The 17951-nt window shown below is 39.4% G+C and overlaps 3 protein-coding genes across 3 annotated transcripts in view; 2 read left to right on the top strand and 1 right to left on the bottom strand.

Annotated features, from left to right (window-relative positions):
• TRMT12 (tRNA methyltransferase 12 homolog) overlaps positions 1-10793 on the top strand; it is a 35129-nt gene extending 24336 nt beyond the window's left edge. Inside the window, exon 2 of the mRNA XM_063726442.1 lies at positions 10705-10793. The gene's annotated coding sequence lies outside the window, so the exon portion shown is untranslated. The remainder of the gene's footprint in view (positions 1-10704) is intronic.
• On the top strand, positions 172-12776 carry RNF139 (ring finger protein 139). Its single transcript, XM_002819407.6, has 2 exons — positions 172-353; positions 10705-12776. Exons 1-2 carry the CDS (start codon positions 173-175, stop codon positions 12516-12518), a joined length of 1995 nt encoding a protein of 664 aa, XP_002819453.3. The 5' UTR covers position 172; the 3' UTR covers positions 12519-12776.
• Positions 11353-17951, bottom strand: part of TATDN1 (TatD DNase domain containing 1) — a 52598-nt gene continuing 45999 nt past the window's right edge. Inside the window, 1 exon segment of the mRNA XM_024251334.3 lies at positions 11353-13575. Within this exon segment, the coding sequence (XP_024107102.3) occupies positions 13473-13575 (103 nt within the window). The 3' untranslated portion in view covers positions 11353-13472.

Genomic DNA, 17951 nt, shown 5'->3' on the forward strand with positions numbered 1-17951 from the left:
TGCTCCACCTCGAGGGACGCGAGCGGGCGGCGGGGCGGGCCGTGAGAGAGACAGAAGAGGAAGGAGGGCAGGGGCGGAGTTGCCCGCCTTAGCCCCCGCCCCCGGCCGTGGCCCCGGGCCCTGCCCCGCGCGGCCCTGCCCGGCCCGCCGAGCCCCGGTGTGGCAGCGGCTCATGGCGGCCGTGGGGCCCCCGCAGCAGCAGGTGCGGATGGCCCATCAGCAGGTCTGGGCGGCGCTCGAAGTGGCGCTCCGGGTGCCCTGCCTTTACATCATCGACGCCATCTTCAACTCCTACCCCGATTCCAGCCAAAGCCGGTTCTGCATCGTGCTCCAGATCTTCCTCCGGCTCCTTGGTAAGGGAACAGGGTACCGTCCGTCCCGGGACGGCTATGCGGGCCGAGACGTTCCCCGAGGAGCGGGCAGGCGCGCAGAGGCCATGGGTCGAGTATGTGTCTTTGGGAACTACAGTTTCATCCCTCAAAGGGTCGTCTTTACGGGTTGGGAGGGGGAAGGAGATGATACTTGCCTGAGTTGACAGCGGAGCAGTCCCCCTAGCGAGGATTCAGTGTTGTACCTGAGTGAGATGGGGAGAAAGTAAAGATGTGTGAGCATGCAGCTCTTTGCCGGTTTGTCTTGGGAAATGAGTACTGGCTTACGGCGTCCTATGCGACAGCCTTAGAAAAACAACTCTGCTATCCCAGTCTCGTCGTGTGTGACCTTGGACTTCTGCCAAGGCGTGAGCCTCAGTTTCCCTTTATTACAAAATGCAGAGTACTTGTATGTTGTCACTTCTGCTGCACCCAAGGGTCCACAGGATCGTGAAGTGTCTGCAGTAAATGACATCCAAGCGAGGGAGACAGGGTTTCGAATGTCAGACCTTGAAACCATTACCAAAAATTCTCATGAAAGCGGCGATGCTTAAATCGAGTCCTAAAATTTTCCATGAATAAACGAGAAGGTATTGAAGATGACTGTAAAAAGTGATGAGACATTTGCCAGAGACTTCTGAAAGTCATTGTCTTTGTTTCGTATGGATGGAGTGTTAAAAGTATCTTGTATTTCATTTCTTCCTTTCCATCTTCACTTACATCATCAGAGGGAGATGCATTTATGCGTAAAATAATTTTTTAAGTAATTGCAACTTGGCAAATTTTGTTGATGAGGTAATTCTGGTGATCGGTCTTAAGTAGGCTAGTGCTTTTGAAGTGTTGCTGAGGGCAGACTGATGGTGAGGTCTTTACCAAGCCTTTCTGAATTACAAGCCATCTGTTGCTTTATTCCTTCAAAAGAGGAGTGGCAATAGAGGCCGAATTTTGTTCTTAGCAATAAATAGCCATATTTTACATTTCTCTGGTACTTTCCTTTTGCAAAGCATTTTCACTGGTATTATCTAACCTAACCTTCAAACATCCCCCAGAGGTGGGTGGTGGTATTCTCATTTTACAAACCAGGAAACAGGGTCATAGAGGTTAAGTGTTTTGCTCTTGGTAGGCTGCCGGTAAGTGGTTGCCAGAGCCTGGGCTTAAAAATCTTTTGACATTAAATACGGTTTACTTTCCTCCCTAACAGCTGCAATCCAGATACAGAATGCAATAGTAATGATCATATGCTAGATCTTAAAACTAAAGATGTAAACGTGATGTTCAGCCCCAGCTGCTTCAGTAACCCACCTGCTACCTAATTCCAACCTTTCCTACTTGATACTGCTAACGTATACCACCACCATAATTTGTGTTAAAAATTGGGCTCTGTTTGAGAGGATTCTGCATATTCATCCCAGAAACAGTGTAGTGACTGCTTTGAATATTCTTACAGCATGATAACTGCAGATTCTGTGAGAATCCCTTTGGGACCTGGTGCTTTAATGCAGTACTCTGTTGAGCTTCAGGTTAGGCAGCTTCAAGGAAAAGCAGTATTTTCTTTAATTAAATAATTTGTAGTTTAGGAACATTGAACAAAGTAATCTGATATTTTCCTTGTACTAGCCATGCTTCTTTTGTAATAAATCTTGGAAGTTTGTGTTTGACAAAGAACAACATGACTTAAGGCAACTGCTCAGTGTTTTGGTTTCTTATTTTTACCTTTTAAAAGATGGACACCCTATCTGTTTCATAGGGTGTTAAAGACAATACTATTTTAATGCTTCATTTAATACCATATTTTGTTAGATATTTTGGTCTTTTGAAATCATCGCCAAAATATTGGTGTTGTTTATTTGAAAATTTTGATCCCCAGAATCTCTGGGTCAGACTTTGAGAAATACGAAATACTCTTCAAATCTATCATCTGACTCTTATTGTGTCATGTAATTATGCTAATTTTTCACATTTGTAAGGATGATACGAATGAAAAAAACTGATTTCGGTGCTAAAAAATTATATGTTACTAAAAGACACAGGTTTGTGTGTAAATATGCCAATGGATAGTTGAAATTAATCGTTCTGCCTTGTTAGTTTTTTTGTAGTTGTAGACTTCTCAGTACTACTGTGTATAAGTCTTACCACTTGTCAACCTCACCTTTTTCTTTAAAATTAATGTGTAAAAATGGAAATGTCTAAGTAAAAAGCATTACCAGTTTTATGTGTAGTGGTAGAAGTATTTACTCCCCTCTACCTACAAAATGGTGCTACAACTGTACCTTCATTTGATATCAAACTAATTTGAGATTTCAACCGGTTAGAAAATAAAGCAACTCATTTTGGAGATCCAAATAAAATTCTATGACAATATATAGAATATTGAAAAACATAAAGCTGTGTTTTAAGGGATGTTAAATAGCAAATGAAACTCAACCCAGAGCAGCATAATGCTGAGTTAGCAAATTTAAATCCAAGGCAGAAAATGCAAGCCTAGGAGTTTGTTTTAATAGTATTACTCATATGGTGATAATTCATTGAGGTGGGAAAAGGCTTTAAACATAACAGAAGACCCAGAAGTTCCAAGGAAAAATCTGATAAATTTCAGTATATAAAAATGAAAAGCTTTTTTATGGCAAAGCTTAAAAAAAAATCCTTACATGACAAACTAAGAGAAAATACTTGTATCATAAGTGATTCACATTTCAGTAAGAGTTTTACCCTGCCAGGGAAGCTGAGGCAGGAGAATTGCTTGAACCAGGGAGTTGCAGGTTGCAGTGAGCCGAGATCGCGCCACTACACTCCAGCCTGGCGATAGAGCGAGACTGTCTAAAAACAAAACAAAACAAAACACAACAAGAAAAAACTTACACTCCCTTAGGAAAATGCCTAAGACAAGCAATTCACAATAAACAAAATGCAGATGTTCAGTAAGCAAGAGAAAAAGTATTTAGCCCTTCCTGCAGGAGCTTGATTTTATGGAAAAAAAGAAAAGTGCTTAGCCTTATTTATAATTAAATACTGTCAAGACCGCTTACAGTAGCTCACGCCTGTAATCCCAGCACTTTGGGAGGCTGAGGCAGGCAGATCGCTTGAGTTCAGGAGTTTGACACCCGCCTGGCCAAATGGCTCAACCCGTGTCTACCAAAAAATTAGCCGGGTGCAGTGACTCCTGCCCATAGTCCCAGCTACTGTGGAGGCTGAGGCACAAGAATCACTCGAACCGGGGAGGTGGAGGTTGCAGTGAGCCAAGATCGCGACTGCACTCCAGCCTGGGCGATAGAGCGAGACTGTCTCAAAAAAAAAAAAAAGTCAAAATTTATCAGATTGGTGAAGAGTTCAAAGTTTTATTAGTTTTGCAAAGGTATTTACCTTTTTGAAATAGGTAAATTTATACAATTTTGGAAGACTTTTTTTTTTTTGAGACAGAGTTTGCTCTTGTTGCCCAGGCCAGAGTGCAATGGCGTGATCTCGGCTCATCACAACCTCCACCTCCTGGGTTCGGGCGGTTCTCCGGCCTCAGCCTCCCGAGTAGCTAGGATGATTACAGGCAAGCGCCACCACCCCCGGCAAATTTTTTTCTATTTTTGGTAGAGACAGGTTTTCTCCATGTTGGTCAGGCTGGTCTCCAACTCCCGACCTCAGGTGATCTGCCCACCTTATCCTCCCAAAGTGCTGGGATTACAGGCGTGAGCCACCGTGCCTGGCCCGGAAGACTCTTAATTTCAGTGTAAAACCGTTTGGCAGTATCAACTGTCATTTACAACTGACTTGTGTTTTGTTTTGTTTTTGAGACAGCCTCGCTCTATCACCAAGGCTGGAGTGCAGTGGCGTGATCTCAGCACACTGCAACCTCCACCTCCCAGGTTCAAGCGATTCTCCTGCCTCACCCTCCCAAGTAGCTGGGATGCCTGGCTCGTACAACTTTTGACTCACAATTTCAATTCTAGGGAATTGGCCTAGAGAGATAGTTGTGCTTAAGGACTATGGGCAAGCATTACTGGAAATAACAAAGCAACAAACTTAATCTAAATATGTATTGATACAAATCTGTTCATTGTATTAGGTCTAGCCATGCAATAAAGTTGTTGAAAGGAATGAGATAGCTACTTTTGGTGCCGAAAAAGACTTCAGAAAACCTATGAAGTGAAAAAACAAAGCTGAAGTAATTATAACTGGCAGAGGAATAGACAGAGATTTCTCAACAGTGGCAGTATTGACATTTTGGACAGGATAATTCATTGTTTGCGGATGGGAGCTCTCCTGTGCACTGTAAGATTTTTAGCAGCATCCCTATCCCCTGCCCATTAGATGCCAGTAGCACCTTGCACCCCCACAACCCAGTGTGACAGCCAAAACTGCCCCTGGATATTGCCAAATCCTGGTTGAGAACCACTGGGATAGACAAATAGATTAGTACTTAGCTTTATTTATAATTACATAGCCCAGAAACAGACACCAATGTATATATAGAAATAATGTGTTTCAGAGATAGAATTGAAGTACATTGAGGTAAACATGGACTGTTGAATTAATGATCATTTTGTTATACCTTTGGAAATAAATTATACTAGATGTCTACCTTATGTCAATATATAAACAGTCACTTCTAGCCTGGGCAGTGTAGTGAGACCCTGTCTCTGCAAAAATAAATATTTAAAATAATAGCCATACTTGGTGGTGGGCGCCTGTAGTCCTATCTACTCAGGAGGCTGGGGTGAGAAGATCGCATGGGCCTAGGAGTTCAAGGCTGCAGTGAGCTATGATTGCATAACTGCATTCCAGCCTGGGTGACAGAGCAAGAGCCTGTCTCTTAAAAAAAAATAGTCACTTCTAAGTGTATTTTTACCTAGATGTATATGTAAATATGAAATGCAGAACTTTAAATTTTTAGAAAAAAATATGGAATATTTTATTTTTCCAATCTTAGATTAAGGAAGAAATTCCTTAAAAATATATGAAAGCAAATACATAATGAAGATTGATAAACTGAATGATATTGAGGTTAAAAACCTATGTTAATCAAAAGATCACGCCACTGCACTCCAGCCTGGGCAACAGAGCGAGACTCCATCACAAAAAAAAAGAAAGGAAGTCAAATCTTGAGTAAGGGGGAACTACTGTACTTATATTCACCTATTTATTATAAAGGCAATTACAAAAGACACAGATGAATTAACCCGATGGAAGGAGATGCACAAGGTGAGGCAAAGGAGGAGAGAAGGGGAGAAGGGGCGTGGAGCTTCAGTGTTCAGCTATCTGAGAGCTCACAGAACTCAGTCCTTTTGGGTTTTTATGGAAGTTCATTAAATAGGCAAGATTGATTAGATCACTAGTTATTGGTTTATGGACTCAAGCTTCAGCTTCTTTCTTCTCCCCAGAAGTGGGGGCTGGGGGTAGGAATCAAAGTTATAACCCTTAATCACTGGGTTGATTCCCCTGGCTACCTAGCCCCCATGCTGAAGCTATCTAGGGGCCCCCAGGCACCAGTCATCTGATTATTGTACAAAACAGTCATCACTCCAGAGATTCCAAGGATTTTAGAAGCTATGTCAGAAAATGGGACAAAGACCAAATATTAATTTTTTTTTTATGATATCACAGATGGGAAAGACAAAATAGAAAAACTTGCTTTAACTCTTCATTTAACACCTCTGTAGGGTTTGGCTTTTTAAAATCCATGTTCATATATTTTTGATAAAAGCATACTTGTTATAATTTTAGTTTAAAAGCAAAAGTTTAATTTTGTGTTATTAATACTTAGAATACGAGTTTTTTTTTCCAACCTAAAATGAGAATCCAATAGAAGTTTTTTCTTTATAATTTATCAAGTATACCAACAGATTAACAACATTTCAAGACACTTTGTTGTAAACTTCATTGCGGAAGGCTCCCTTGGGAGTAAGGTAGTAGTAACATTTATTTCTGTGCTTTTCCATATTTATTCTGTCAGGTATTGAAATGTTTTTCCGCAAGTTGCTTTTTATTTTAAAGGTATTTCGGGTACTTGGAGAATTGTAAATATTACGTTTTGTACCCTGATTTTTAGTCATAAGTTTCCAAAAGAGGGTAAGGGTATGAATAGACTTTACACATAAAAGAGTGAATGAAACACTTTGTTATGTAACATGTAGAGTAAGTTTTTATTTTTTCTTTTGTTTTTATTTGCCTGTTTTTGGTAATCCAAATTGAAAAGGCCTGAACTCTTTCATGAGTTGAGTTCATATATAGTTTCAAAGTTCCTGAATTGATTTGGATACCTGCCTCTTTTTGGCTACCTTGAAAACTCTAGTGAACTCTCTTAATCACTGGAGAATTGGACTGAGATCTCTGAGTTGTGATTTCAGTAAATTCTGTTCTCAAAATTTTTTATAAAGCAGCATTTATATACAGCCTTGATTACTTGTGCAAGTCACTTCCAAATCCTAATGAGAAACTGTCTCTGGACTTTTATATTTTCTTAGACCTACAGTTTAAATACCAAGAAAGGGTTTCATGTCTAATGTAAAAATGCAGTGAAACTTTGATATTATTCTGCAAAGGCCATGAGAAAGATAATTACTTTGGAGACTTATTACTTGGGATACTGGCTTTTAAAATGAGAGCAGATTCTTCCCAAATTCCATAGGTAGGAACGTGAATATAAAAGGAAAATCTATGAACCCCATATACCTACAAACTTTGGGTAGGAATTAAAACAAACGTATACTATTCTTGAAATGTTAACTCACTATTACATCTTGGGGAATGTGATTTTAATCAGGATTTTGTCAGATTGTAACTTGCTGGGACACATCCAAATTTTGAGGTTGTAGTCTTACTACATTATTTGTCTATCTCTGATGCCTTCCCTTTTTTTTCTTTGATACATTTGCATAAAGCAAAATGGCACTTTTTCACTAGAAATGTTTCTAAAACCCAAATAATTTCTTCATTTGTATGTAGTAAAAACAAGCTTCAGGAAAAAAGTTATTAGAATTTTAAAAATTAGTTATAAAATTATGGCAAAGCTCATGAATAGTTACTGAAGATTAATTTACTACTTTGTGAATAGCAAGTTGACAAAAATAATTTACAGTTCCTGCTTGACTTTCTCCCCTCTAAGTGGCATAAAGTAGAACTAGAGTTATTTTGTTTTGGTTTTGACCCAACTTAGAAGATTTGTTTTAAAGTTTCTGAAGTTTTGTCTCAGGAAAATAAGGTTGTTTTCCATGTAGAGAATGTTAGATTACATATGGCATCTGGTAGGCTGAATTAATTCCATTTTCTTGTTACCTTCCATGGAAGAAGTTTCTAATAAAAAAATCTTTTCTGGGCCGAGCACAGTGGCTCACATCTATAATCGCAGCACTTTGGGAGGCCAAAGTGGGCGGATCACCTGAGGTCAGGAGTTTGAGACCAGCCTGACCAACGTGGAGAAACCCTGTCTCTACTGAAAATGCAAAATTAGCCAGGCGTGGTGGTACATGCCTGTAATCCCAGCTACTCGGGAGGCTGAGGCAGAAGAATCGCTTGAACCTGGGAGGCAGAAGTTGCAGTGAACCAAGATCACGCCATTGCACTCCAGTCTGGGCAACAAGAGTGAAACTCCATTTAAAATATGTGTATATATATATATATATATATTTCCTGTTAAAAGAGCCTGTTCTGAGCTCACAGCTCTTTGGGACATTATTAGTGGCCCATTTTCTTGGGGAATCAGGTGGTTTGTATTTAGAGGTTTATATGTCTTCTACTTTATTGTGTCCTTTTGTTTTCCTTTTCACAAATGACGTGACATTTTGGCACAGAATACATTTTAAATCCCTGGACAGAGTCATCACTTAAATGAACTAGTCCTTGCTTGTATGTGCAATGGATTGTGAAATGCATCCACTGTAATAATATGCAATGTCTTGATTACCTGCTGAAATAAGGTGGATAGATGGATATTTATTTTATTTAATATTTATTTATTTTGAGACAGGGTCTCACTGTGTCACCCAGGCTGGCATGCAGTGGCACGATCTCAGCTAACTGCAACCTCTGCCTCCCGGGTTCAAGTGATTCTCCCACCTCAACCCCCTGAGTAGCTGGGAGTACAGGCACGCGCCACCACGCCTGGCATATTTTTATATTTTTGGTAGAGACAGGGTTTCACCATGTTGACATGGTCTCGAACTCCTGGCCTCAAGTGATCCACCCACCTCAGCCTCCCAAAATGCTGGGATTACCGTTGTGAGCCACCGCACCCAGCCAAGATGGGTTTTTAATTTGGAGTTTGTCACTTTTTCTGTACTCCAGGGTATGGTTTCTCATTGAAACATAGATTTTATTTTTCAAGCAGGCTATATTTTGTGGTTGCCTTTAAAAACATCCAGATGTGACAGACATTTCCTAATGAATATTAATTGTACTTATTTTGAACAAAATATTGTAGGATCCATAGATAGACAGGGTAGGATCCTTGCTTTCTGTTATAGATACATGTGTAATAGGGTAGATTATACTTAGATAACTGCAGACTACAATATCAGGTGATATATGAGTGTTAAATATTTCACTAAGTTCTGCAGGTATGCTGAAAGAACAGGTTCTATCAAAGAAAGGAGGTTTCTAGGATAGGTAGGATTTGAACAGTCAGGGATTGGGAAGTTGGTGGGGACATCATTCCAAGCAAAAAGAATGTAAACACTGCTGTAGCTATAGTGGAGAAAGGAATGTGTTTGGGGAACCCAAGTCTGGAGCACTGATGTGTGTGTGTGTTAGGAGGAATATTACTGTAAAGCAAATTGGATCCTTGAATGCCAGGAGCAAGAATGTAGATTTTAGTTGATAGTAATTTCAGAGCCGCTGAAGTATTTTGAGCAGGGAATGAAGAAAGGCAATTTGGTGATGGCTTGTAGATGGATTTGGACAAGATGAGGGTTTTTTTTTTTTTTTTTGAGACAGACTGATTGATTGGTGTCACAGAAAAGGGAGATAGAGGTGTTAGAAGAATTTGGCAACTAATTGGCAAAGTTTGAGCATATGGCGCTGGGTTGGGAGTATCTCTAAGAGAACAATAACGGTACCTTCAACTGAAATAGCAAATCACAAGGAAAAGCTGATTCTAGTTTAAGGCAAGTTGAGTTTCAGAACTTTGGAGATTTGCAGTTGTAGGAGTGAAAGTAGGTGAGTATTCAGATGTCATTCCCATTGTTGAAACCTTGGATAATAATGTGTTTATTGTAATCCTACTTAAAATATGCATTTCTGTCAGAGTACAAAGAAAGATGGTGTCTGTGGAGTGGGGGAAGGAGAATTACCATTTTCTAAAAACATGTCTTGGTTTTCTGAGTGTTACTTTTGTAATGTGAAGAACAATAAAAAGAGTTGACTATTTTAAGAAACAGATTCAGCATTATTCAGGAAAAAGGGAACTTGGGAGATGTTTCTAAGTCTGAAGGAAACTAGGAGGAAAAAAAAATGGAATTTTGGACCCTTTGGAGAATGCTCAGAGTTAAGGAGTAGGAAATAAGAGCTGGCATGAGTTCACAGTTTGAAGAAAAGGAGGAATTAAGTGGAAGTATAAAACTTGAACTTGATTTCCTAAAGAATCCTTTAAAAAAAAATCTAAAACTTGGCTGGGTGCGGTGGCTCACGCCTGTAATCCCAGCACTTTGGGAGGCAAGGCGGGCGGATCACTTGACGTCAGGAGTCAGAGACCAGTCTGGCCAACATGGTGAAACCCCGTCTACTAAAAATACAAAAATTAGCTGGGCGTGGTGGCAGGTGCCTGTAATCCCAGTTACTTGGGATGCTGAGGCAGGAGAATTGCTTGAACCCGAGAGGCAGAGGTTGCAGTGAGCTGAGATGGCGCCAGTGCACTCCAGCCTGGGCAACAGAGTGAGACTCTGTCTCAGTCAGTCAATAATAAATGGATCTAAAACTTAATAGGAATAAATGTTTTCCATTTGGGTTATTTTTAACCCAATTTTTAAAATTAATTTTAATGATTATGAAATGATAAGGGACATATTGTTTTGAGTTTTAAAACTTGTTAAAATGTATATACCAATACAAATTCATCTTGAAGATAATTTAGTAATTTGGTGCCTTGGGCAGGTACAGTGTTACTTGAAATACTTTGGAAATTAGAAAGTAAGGAATGAAATTTTAGAGAATAGTTTAGTATGTTTGGTCTGTTCTCCTGAACTCTGACATTACAAAACCTTTATCACCTTTTAAGCCTAAATTGTCTTGAGGCTTAATATTCATAACTGAAAATATTCATATTTCCTAATTAAAGGAAGAATATCATAACTCTTAGTGGGGAAACATTCTTACAAATACTTCATTCAAATGACTTTGTCTTTCTTTCTTTTAGGTGTATTTGTATCCAGTATTGTTCTGATCTTGTCACAACGATCACTTTTCAAGTTTTACATGTACAGCTCAGCCTTTCTGTTAGCTGCAACTTCAGTGTTGGTGAATTATTATGCTTCTTTGCACATTGACTTCTATGGTGCCTACAACACGTCAGCTTTTGGAATTGAGCTGCTTCCTCGAAAAGGTCCCTCGCTGTGGATGGCACTTATCGTTCTACAGCTAACATTTGGAATTGGATACGTTACACTACTCCAGATTCATTCCATCTATTCACAATTAATTATTTTGGATCTCTTGGTTCCTGTAATAGGCTTAATCACAGAGCTACCATTACACATCAGAGAGACTTTAGTGTTTACTTCTTCCTTGATTCTCACATTAAATACAGTGCTTGTCCTGGCAGTGAAACTGAAGTGGTTTTATTATTCCACACGATATGTTTATCTTTTGGTGAGGCACATGTATCGAATTTATGGATTACAGTTATTGATGGAGGACACATGGAAGAGGATTCGTTTCCCAGACATACTCCGAGTCTTTTGGCTAACAAGAGTTACAGCTCAGGCTACAGTGTTAATGTACATCTTAAGGATGGCAAATGAAACTGATTCCTTCTTTATTTCTTGGGATGATTTTTGGGACCTCATTTGCAATCTTATAATTAGTGGATGTGATTCTACACTAACTGTACTGGGCATGAGTGCTGTAATTTCCTCAGTAGCCCATTATTTGGGGCTTGGAATATTGGCCTTTATTGGATCAACTGAGGAAGATGACAGGCGTCTTGGCTTTGTTGCACCTGTTTTATTTTTTATTTTGGCTCTTCAGACTGGGTTAAGTGGGCTAAGACCAGAAGAGAGACTTATTCGCTTAAGTAGAAACATGTGCCTTTTATTAACTGCAGTCCTGCATTTTATCCATGGAATGACAGACCCTGTATTAATGTCTCTCAGTGCCTCTCATGTGTCATCTTTTCGTAGACATTTTCCTGTGCTGTTTGTCTCTGCTTGCCTGTTTATTCTTCCTGTCTTACTCAGTTATGTTCTTTGGCATCACTATGCACTAAATACATGGTTGTTTGCAGTTACAGCATTTTGTGTGGAACTGTGCTTAAAAGTAATTGTTTCTCTCACTGTTTATACGTTATTCATGATTGATGGCTACTATAATGTCCTCTGGGAAAAGCTTGACGATTATGTCTACTACGTTCGTTCAACAGGCAGTATTATTGAATTTATATTTGGAGTTGTAATGTTTGGAAATGGGGCTTACACTATGATGTTTGAGTCAGGAAGTAAAATTCGGGCTTTTATGATGTGCCTACATGCATACTTTAACATCTACTTACAAGCCAAAAATGGCTGGAAGACATTTATGAATCGTAGGACTGCTGTGAAGAAAATTAATTCACTTCCTGAAATAAAAGGGAGCCGCTTACAAGAAATAAATGATGTATGTGCAATCTGCTATCATGAGTTTACAACATCTGCTCGTATTACACCATGTAATCATTATTTCCATGCACTTTGCCTTCGGAAGTGGCTGTACATTCAAGATACTTGTCCAATGTGCCATCAGAAAGTATACATCGAAGATGATATCAAGGATAATTCAAATGTATCCAACAACAATGGATTTACTCCACCCAATGAAACTCCAGAGGAAGCTGTAAGAGAAGCTGCTGCTGAATCTGACAGGGAATTGAACGAAGATGACAGTACAGATTGTGATGATGATGTTCAAAGAGAAAGAAATGGAGTGATTCAGCACACAGGCGCAGCAGCTGAAGAATTTAATGATGATACTGACTGATGAAAATAGCATTTATTAATCATTGAGGTATTTGTTTAAAATTCAGTTCATCCAAAATGGAGTAATATCCTTCACCTTCAGTGTGTAACCAAGCACAAAAACAGTATCAATGTTGAATCTGTGAATGGTTTTCCGTTTACTGTGATGTGCTACTGTAAATATACCTCTTTAATTACTTCTGGTCTCTTTGGTGACCTGTTTAAATTTGTGTACATTATTGTACATAGAATAAAACGTTTTCACATTTTTATGACAAAATTTGAACAAACAGCTTTTTAATAGATGTAATGATCATATGGTGCGTCAACTGTGCCAAATAGTCTTCAATGAAATTATATAATGTATCTAACTTTGGACCTCAGTTTTTCTTTAGAAATGGGTGGGAGAATGAAAATGCAAATCAGGAAACCACATTAAAGTCAAGGAAATAAAATAGTTTGACCAGAGGATAAAGGACATGAGAAAGTATTTTAAAACTAAAGAAAAAATTAGCTGCCAGAAGCAACTGAGGAACTTTTTTGAAACTTGAGTAGCAGTGTAATTGAGCTGAATTTGAAAGTCCTGATTCAGAGACTGAGGGTTGAGAAATAAACTGTATCAACTAAACTTTGATATAAACCAGAATGTGCTAAATGTTTTTTATGTTAAAATTGGTATATTTGTTAGCCATTCTGTGTCTGCAGTATTGTCATAAAATTGTCCTTTCATTCTTTTGAAGATATTACCAAAAAAAAATAGTTTTTTTTAAAATTGTTTTAAACTAAGGTACTCAATGATACAAAAACATCCTGATCTGATTTTACAAGAAAAAGAAGGGGAATGGTGGGGAATGGTGTGTACCGATATATAGTATTTCTTTAGACAACTTGCAGATAATTTCTTTATTTTGAAGCTATCAGTAAGTTTTACTATGAAATTTTACATACATGATGGAAAGTGGAAGACATATACCAATTATATTCCAGGAAAAAATACTTTAATAGTATTGTTATATAGCGTATTGGCTAATTCCAGTGGATCCTCATCTCTGACTGCTGACATTATCTCCAATATTTGACTAAAACAAAATAAAAACAAAAATGGTTAAATCTCCAAGTATACATTTAGTTCTAAAGCTATATAATATTTTTCCACACAAAGGAAAATATTAGAGCACCTTTAATATAATAAAGCTTAACAGTTATTAAGTCTTTCAGCAATATCAGTAGAAAAACTTACTGCCAGTAACTAGAAACAGATTTATGGACTGTCTTGCATATAATTAGAGCTGAGAACCAGGTTCAAGTAAATTATTAAAGCAGCCATCTGTATTATGTTCACCAGTTATAGCATTAACCGAGTGGAAATGAAGAGTCCTTTTCAATTGTGAGTCATAGCATGTTCATTAGTGGGTCATGATGAGCATTTTAAACATTGACAAAGTACATTGTACTTAGGGTAAGTACTGTTCCATTTTTTGTTAGGTTTTATTATGTATGTGTGTCCTAAGTCACAATGTAATTAATTTGTACTGGGGGACAGCGGCCACAGTTGGAAATCTGCTAGAGAACTAGTCCTTGAGAGACAGCAAATGAAGGTAATAGGTTGCTGCAAAAGTAATATTTACTTGGAAAATGTGTGGTTTTTGAGGGGGAGGGCTTTCTGTACCTCCACCCTTGCGAGAGAAATAAGCCCAGGTATCCATCCTTCAGTTTCTTTCTTTCTTTCTCTCTCTCTTCCTTCCCTTCCCTCCCTTCCTTCCTTTCTTTTTCTTTCCTTCCTTTTTTTTTCTTTTCTCTTTTCTTTCTTCTTTGAGATGGAGTCTTACTCTGTCACTGAGGCTGGAGTGCAGTGGCACGATCTCGGCTCACTGCAACCTCTGCCGCCCGGGTTCAAGTGATTCGCCTGCCATCACACTCAGCGAATTTTTGTATTTTTAGTAGAGATGGGGTTTCACTATGTTGGCCGGGCTGGTCTTGAATTCCTGACCTCATGATCCACCCGCCTGGGCCTCCCCAAGTGCTGGGATTACAGGTGTGAGCCACCGCGCCTGGCCGCATCTTTCAGTTTCTGTGCTTACGATAAATGATGAGCCATAGTGTCTCCATACTTATACATAAGTAGAAGATTTTTAATACATGAATTAGAAAGTTCCAAAGTCCAAACTGAACATTTAAATATTCTTTGCCTAAGCTTTTTGTTCCCTTAGTGAGTATCTTAAATGTTAACACCTAAAGGAATTAAGGATGGAGATCTAAGACTAATGGGAATTTAAAAAATTGTTTTGTAATGTGACACAAAAGCCTTGCTTGATGTTTATACTAAGCAAACACTACACTACAATTTTATCTGAGTCAAGATACGCTAAAAGCAAATCTGTTAACATTTAAATTAAGATAGTGAAAATCCATTTTTCTTAGGAAACTACCGAATGTCCCTCTGTATGCACTTCTCAGAATTGGAACTCTGGATTCATGCTGCTGCTGACACAGTTTTGAAGGTCACAGCAGCTTTGCTAAGATTATATTGCATAGCAAATTCATTTTATTGAAATCGCTTATAAGAAATCTACTGGGCTGGGCCTGATGGCTCATGCCTGTAATCACAGCACTTTGGGAGGCTGAGGCAGGCAGATTGAGCTCAAGAGTTCAAGACCAGCATGGGCAATATGGTGAAACTCTATTTCTAGTAAAACAAAAAAAATTAGGGTGGTGGACGCCTGTAGTCCCAGCTACTCGGGAGGCTGAGGCAGGAGAATTGCTTCAACCTGGGAGGTGGAGGTTGCAGTGAGCTGAGATTGTGCCTCTGCACTCCAGCCTGGGCAACAGAGCGAGACTCCCTCTCCAAAAAAAAAAAAAAAAAAAAAAAAAAAATCTATTGGACCTTAGGACATCCTGTTTTACTGTTTGATAATGCAGTTTATGGAAATCTTTGAATAACCCTTCTGTAGCCAAGCCATACTGTTTCCATACATCTTCAGTGGTCAAAGCTACAGTTATTCCAAAATGAATATAAAGTTGTTTAATGTCCCTGAGAATTTAGTGGCTTTTGTTTAATGTGGCACTTTTACAGTAGGCACAGGTTTTTTTTGTTTGTTTGTTTTTTTGAGAGAGTCTTACACTGTGGCCCAAGCTGGAGTGCAGTGGTGTGATCTTGGCTCACTACAACCTCTGCCTCTCAGATTCAAGTGATTCTCCTGCCTCAGCCTCCCAAGTAGCTGGGATTACAGGCGCCCACCACCATGCCCGGCTACTTTTTGTATTTTTAGTAGAGACAGTGTCTCTCCACGTTGGCCAGGCTGGTTTGGAATTCCTGACCTCAAGTGATCTGCCTGCCTCGGCCTCCCAAAATGGTAGATTACAGGTGTGAGCCACTGTGCCCAGCCAGGCAAAGGTTTTTAAAGTCTTGAAAGATCTACATGATTCCTGCCCTATCTCCTTTCTAGCCCTTCCCCATGCTGATACAAGTTATAGCTTTAAAAACAATAATTGCCACTCTGCTGCTTAAAATCCTTTGGGTGGTGATAAAATCTAAGCAAAATGCTGGCATATAAGAGCCCTCACAATCTGGGCTCACTCTACCTTCCCAGACTTGACTTCTACTTATACTGTGCATCCTACTTTCTGCCACACTTGTTCCTCTGGATTAGCCAGGCCCTTCTGCAGTCTGCCTTTGTTTATGGTGTTTGTCTTTCTCTGGCCTAACTCCCAGTCATGGGTAAACAACTGAAATGTCACCTTGGTATAGCTCTCTCCTGTTTCCCCTCAAAGCAGACAGTTGATGTGCCCTATGGTCCTGGTCATATATTCCTACTTGTATAACAGCACTACTGTCTTGGACTCTGTCTGCTTATTTGCTCCAGGAGGGCAAGGGTCCTCGCCTGACTCACTGAATGCCTTATCTAAAGTGCCAGGCACAGTGCACCTATTCATCTGGTGGATGGATAAAGACAGGGACTATCTTGGTTCTTCTGTGTAGCCTTAGTAACTAGTACCTTTCCTGACATAGCAGGGGCTCCAAAACATCTGTTGCAAACAATTTATATCTAAAAGACCTCTATAAAAATAATTAGAATGTAAAACTGTTAACAGAATGGAGGTTGAGAAAATGACTTTGCAAGTAGGAATTAACTTGGCCAACTCAATTAGCAGTAGATCAGAGGATTGTGTATTTTTGAAATGTGGTTTAAATCTTTTCAGCTTGCAGATGGTAGATTTTCCTAAGCTCTGCAACTAACTGAAGAACACGTATTGATGAAGCCTTCACAGTTTTTTTTTTTTTTTGAGATGTATTTTCGCTCTTGTCACCCAGGCTAGAGTGCAATGGCGCGGTCTCTGCTCACTGCAACCTCCGCCTCCCAGGTTCAAGCGATTCTCCTGCCTCAGCGTCCTGAGTAGCTGGCATTATGGACATCCGCCACCACACCTGGCTAATTTTTGTATTTTTAGTAGAGACAAGATTTTACCATGTTGGCCAGGCTGGTCTCAAGCTCCTGACCTCAGGTGATCCGCCTGCCTTGGCCTCCCAAAGTGCTGGGATTACAGATGTGAGCCACCATGCCTGGCCAGCCTTCATAGTTCTTAAACAGTCTATATTTAAAAACACCTTGAAATTTTGTCTTGCAAATATATAGCTGAAGTCAACAGCTATAATCTTACATAAGATTAAGGAAATATAAAAAACTTACTTGGATACACTGTTGGCAAATACTTCTTGTAAGCTGGCTGCTGTCAAAATACCAGTTTCTTTTCTCTAGTGTCCTCTTAGTTCCCCAAAAAATTGGCTGGGTGTGGTAGCTCACGCCTATAATCCCAGCACTTTGGGAGGCTGAGGTCAGGAGTTTGAGACCAGCCTGGCCAACATGGCAAAACCCCATCTCTACTAAAAATACAAAAATTAACTGGGTGTGGTGGCATGTGCCTATAGTTCCAGCTACTTGGGAGGCTGAGGCAGGAGAATTGCTTGAACCCAGGAGGCGGAGGTTGCAGTGAGCCAAGATCACTCCACTGCACTCCAGCCTGGGCAACAGAGCAAGATGGTCTCAAAAAAAAAAAAAAAAAAAAGAATTATTTAGAAATACTGTCTTATCACTGAATTTGCAAGTACTTAACATTTCTTTATTTTTTTAAATTTTCTTTATTTCTTTAGAGACAGGGGTCTCCCTATGTTGCCTGAGCTGATCTTGAACTCCTGAGCTCAAGCAGTCTTCCCAAGTAGCTGGGATACAGGCGTAGGCCACCATGCCTGGCTGCTTCAGTTTTAAAGTCTTTGTCAGCTCAAGCATGTTAATAAAGGAAAAGAACCCTTCAAACATATTTTTATAGAATAATTCTTCACTGTTCTTATCTGGCTTATCTTCTAATACTCTTTTCCTGTTAAAAACTACTGAAAAAAAAGATGGTGCATATGCAATGAATAGTCTTAAAAGCAACAATCTATTTTGTTTTCTTTTTT

This window comes from Pongo abelii, chromosome 7 (assembly GCF_028885655.2).
Source record: "Pongo abelii isolate AG06213 chromosome 7, NHGRI_mPonAbe1-v2.0_pri, whole genome shotgun sequence".
Taxonomy (NCBI): domain Eukaryota; kingdom Metazoa; phylum Chordata; class Mammalia; order Primates; family Hominidae; genus Pongo; species Pongo abelii.

Bases quoted from the DNA above. Each gene is read 5' to 3' on its own strand.
- RNF139 (XM_002819407.6), top strand. From the start codon at position 173: ATGGCGGCCGTGGGGCCCCCGCAGCAGCAGGTGCGGATGGCCCATCAG. The intron at 354-10,704 runs GTAAGGGAACAG...TCTTTCTTTTAG, and splicing joins GATCTTCCTCCGGCTCCTTG to GTGTATTTGTATCCAGTATT.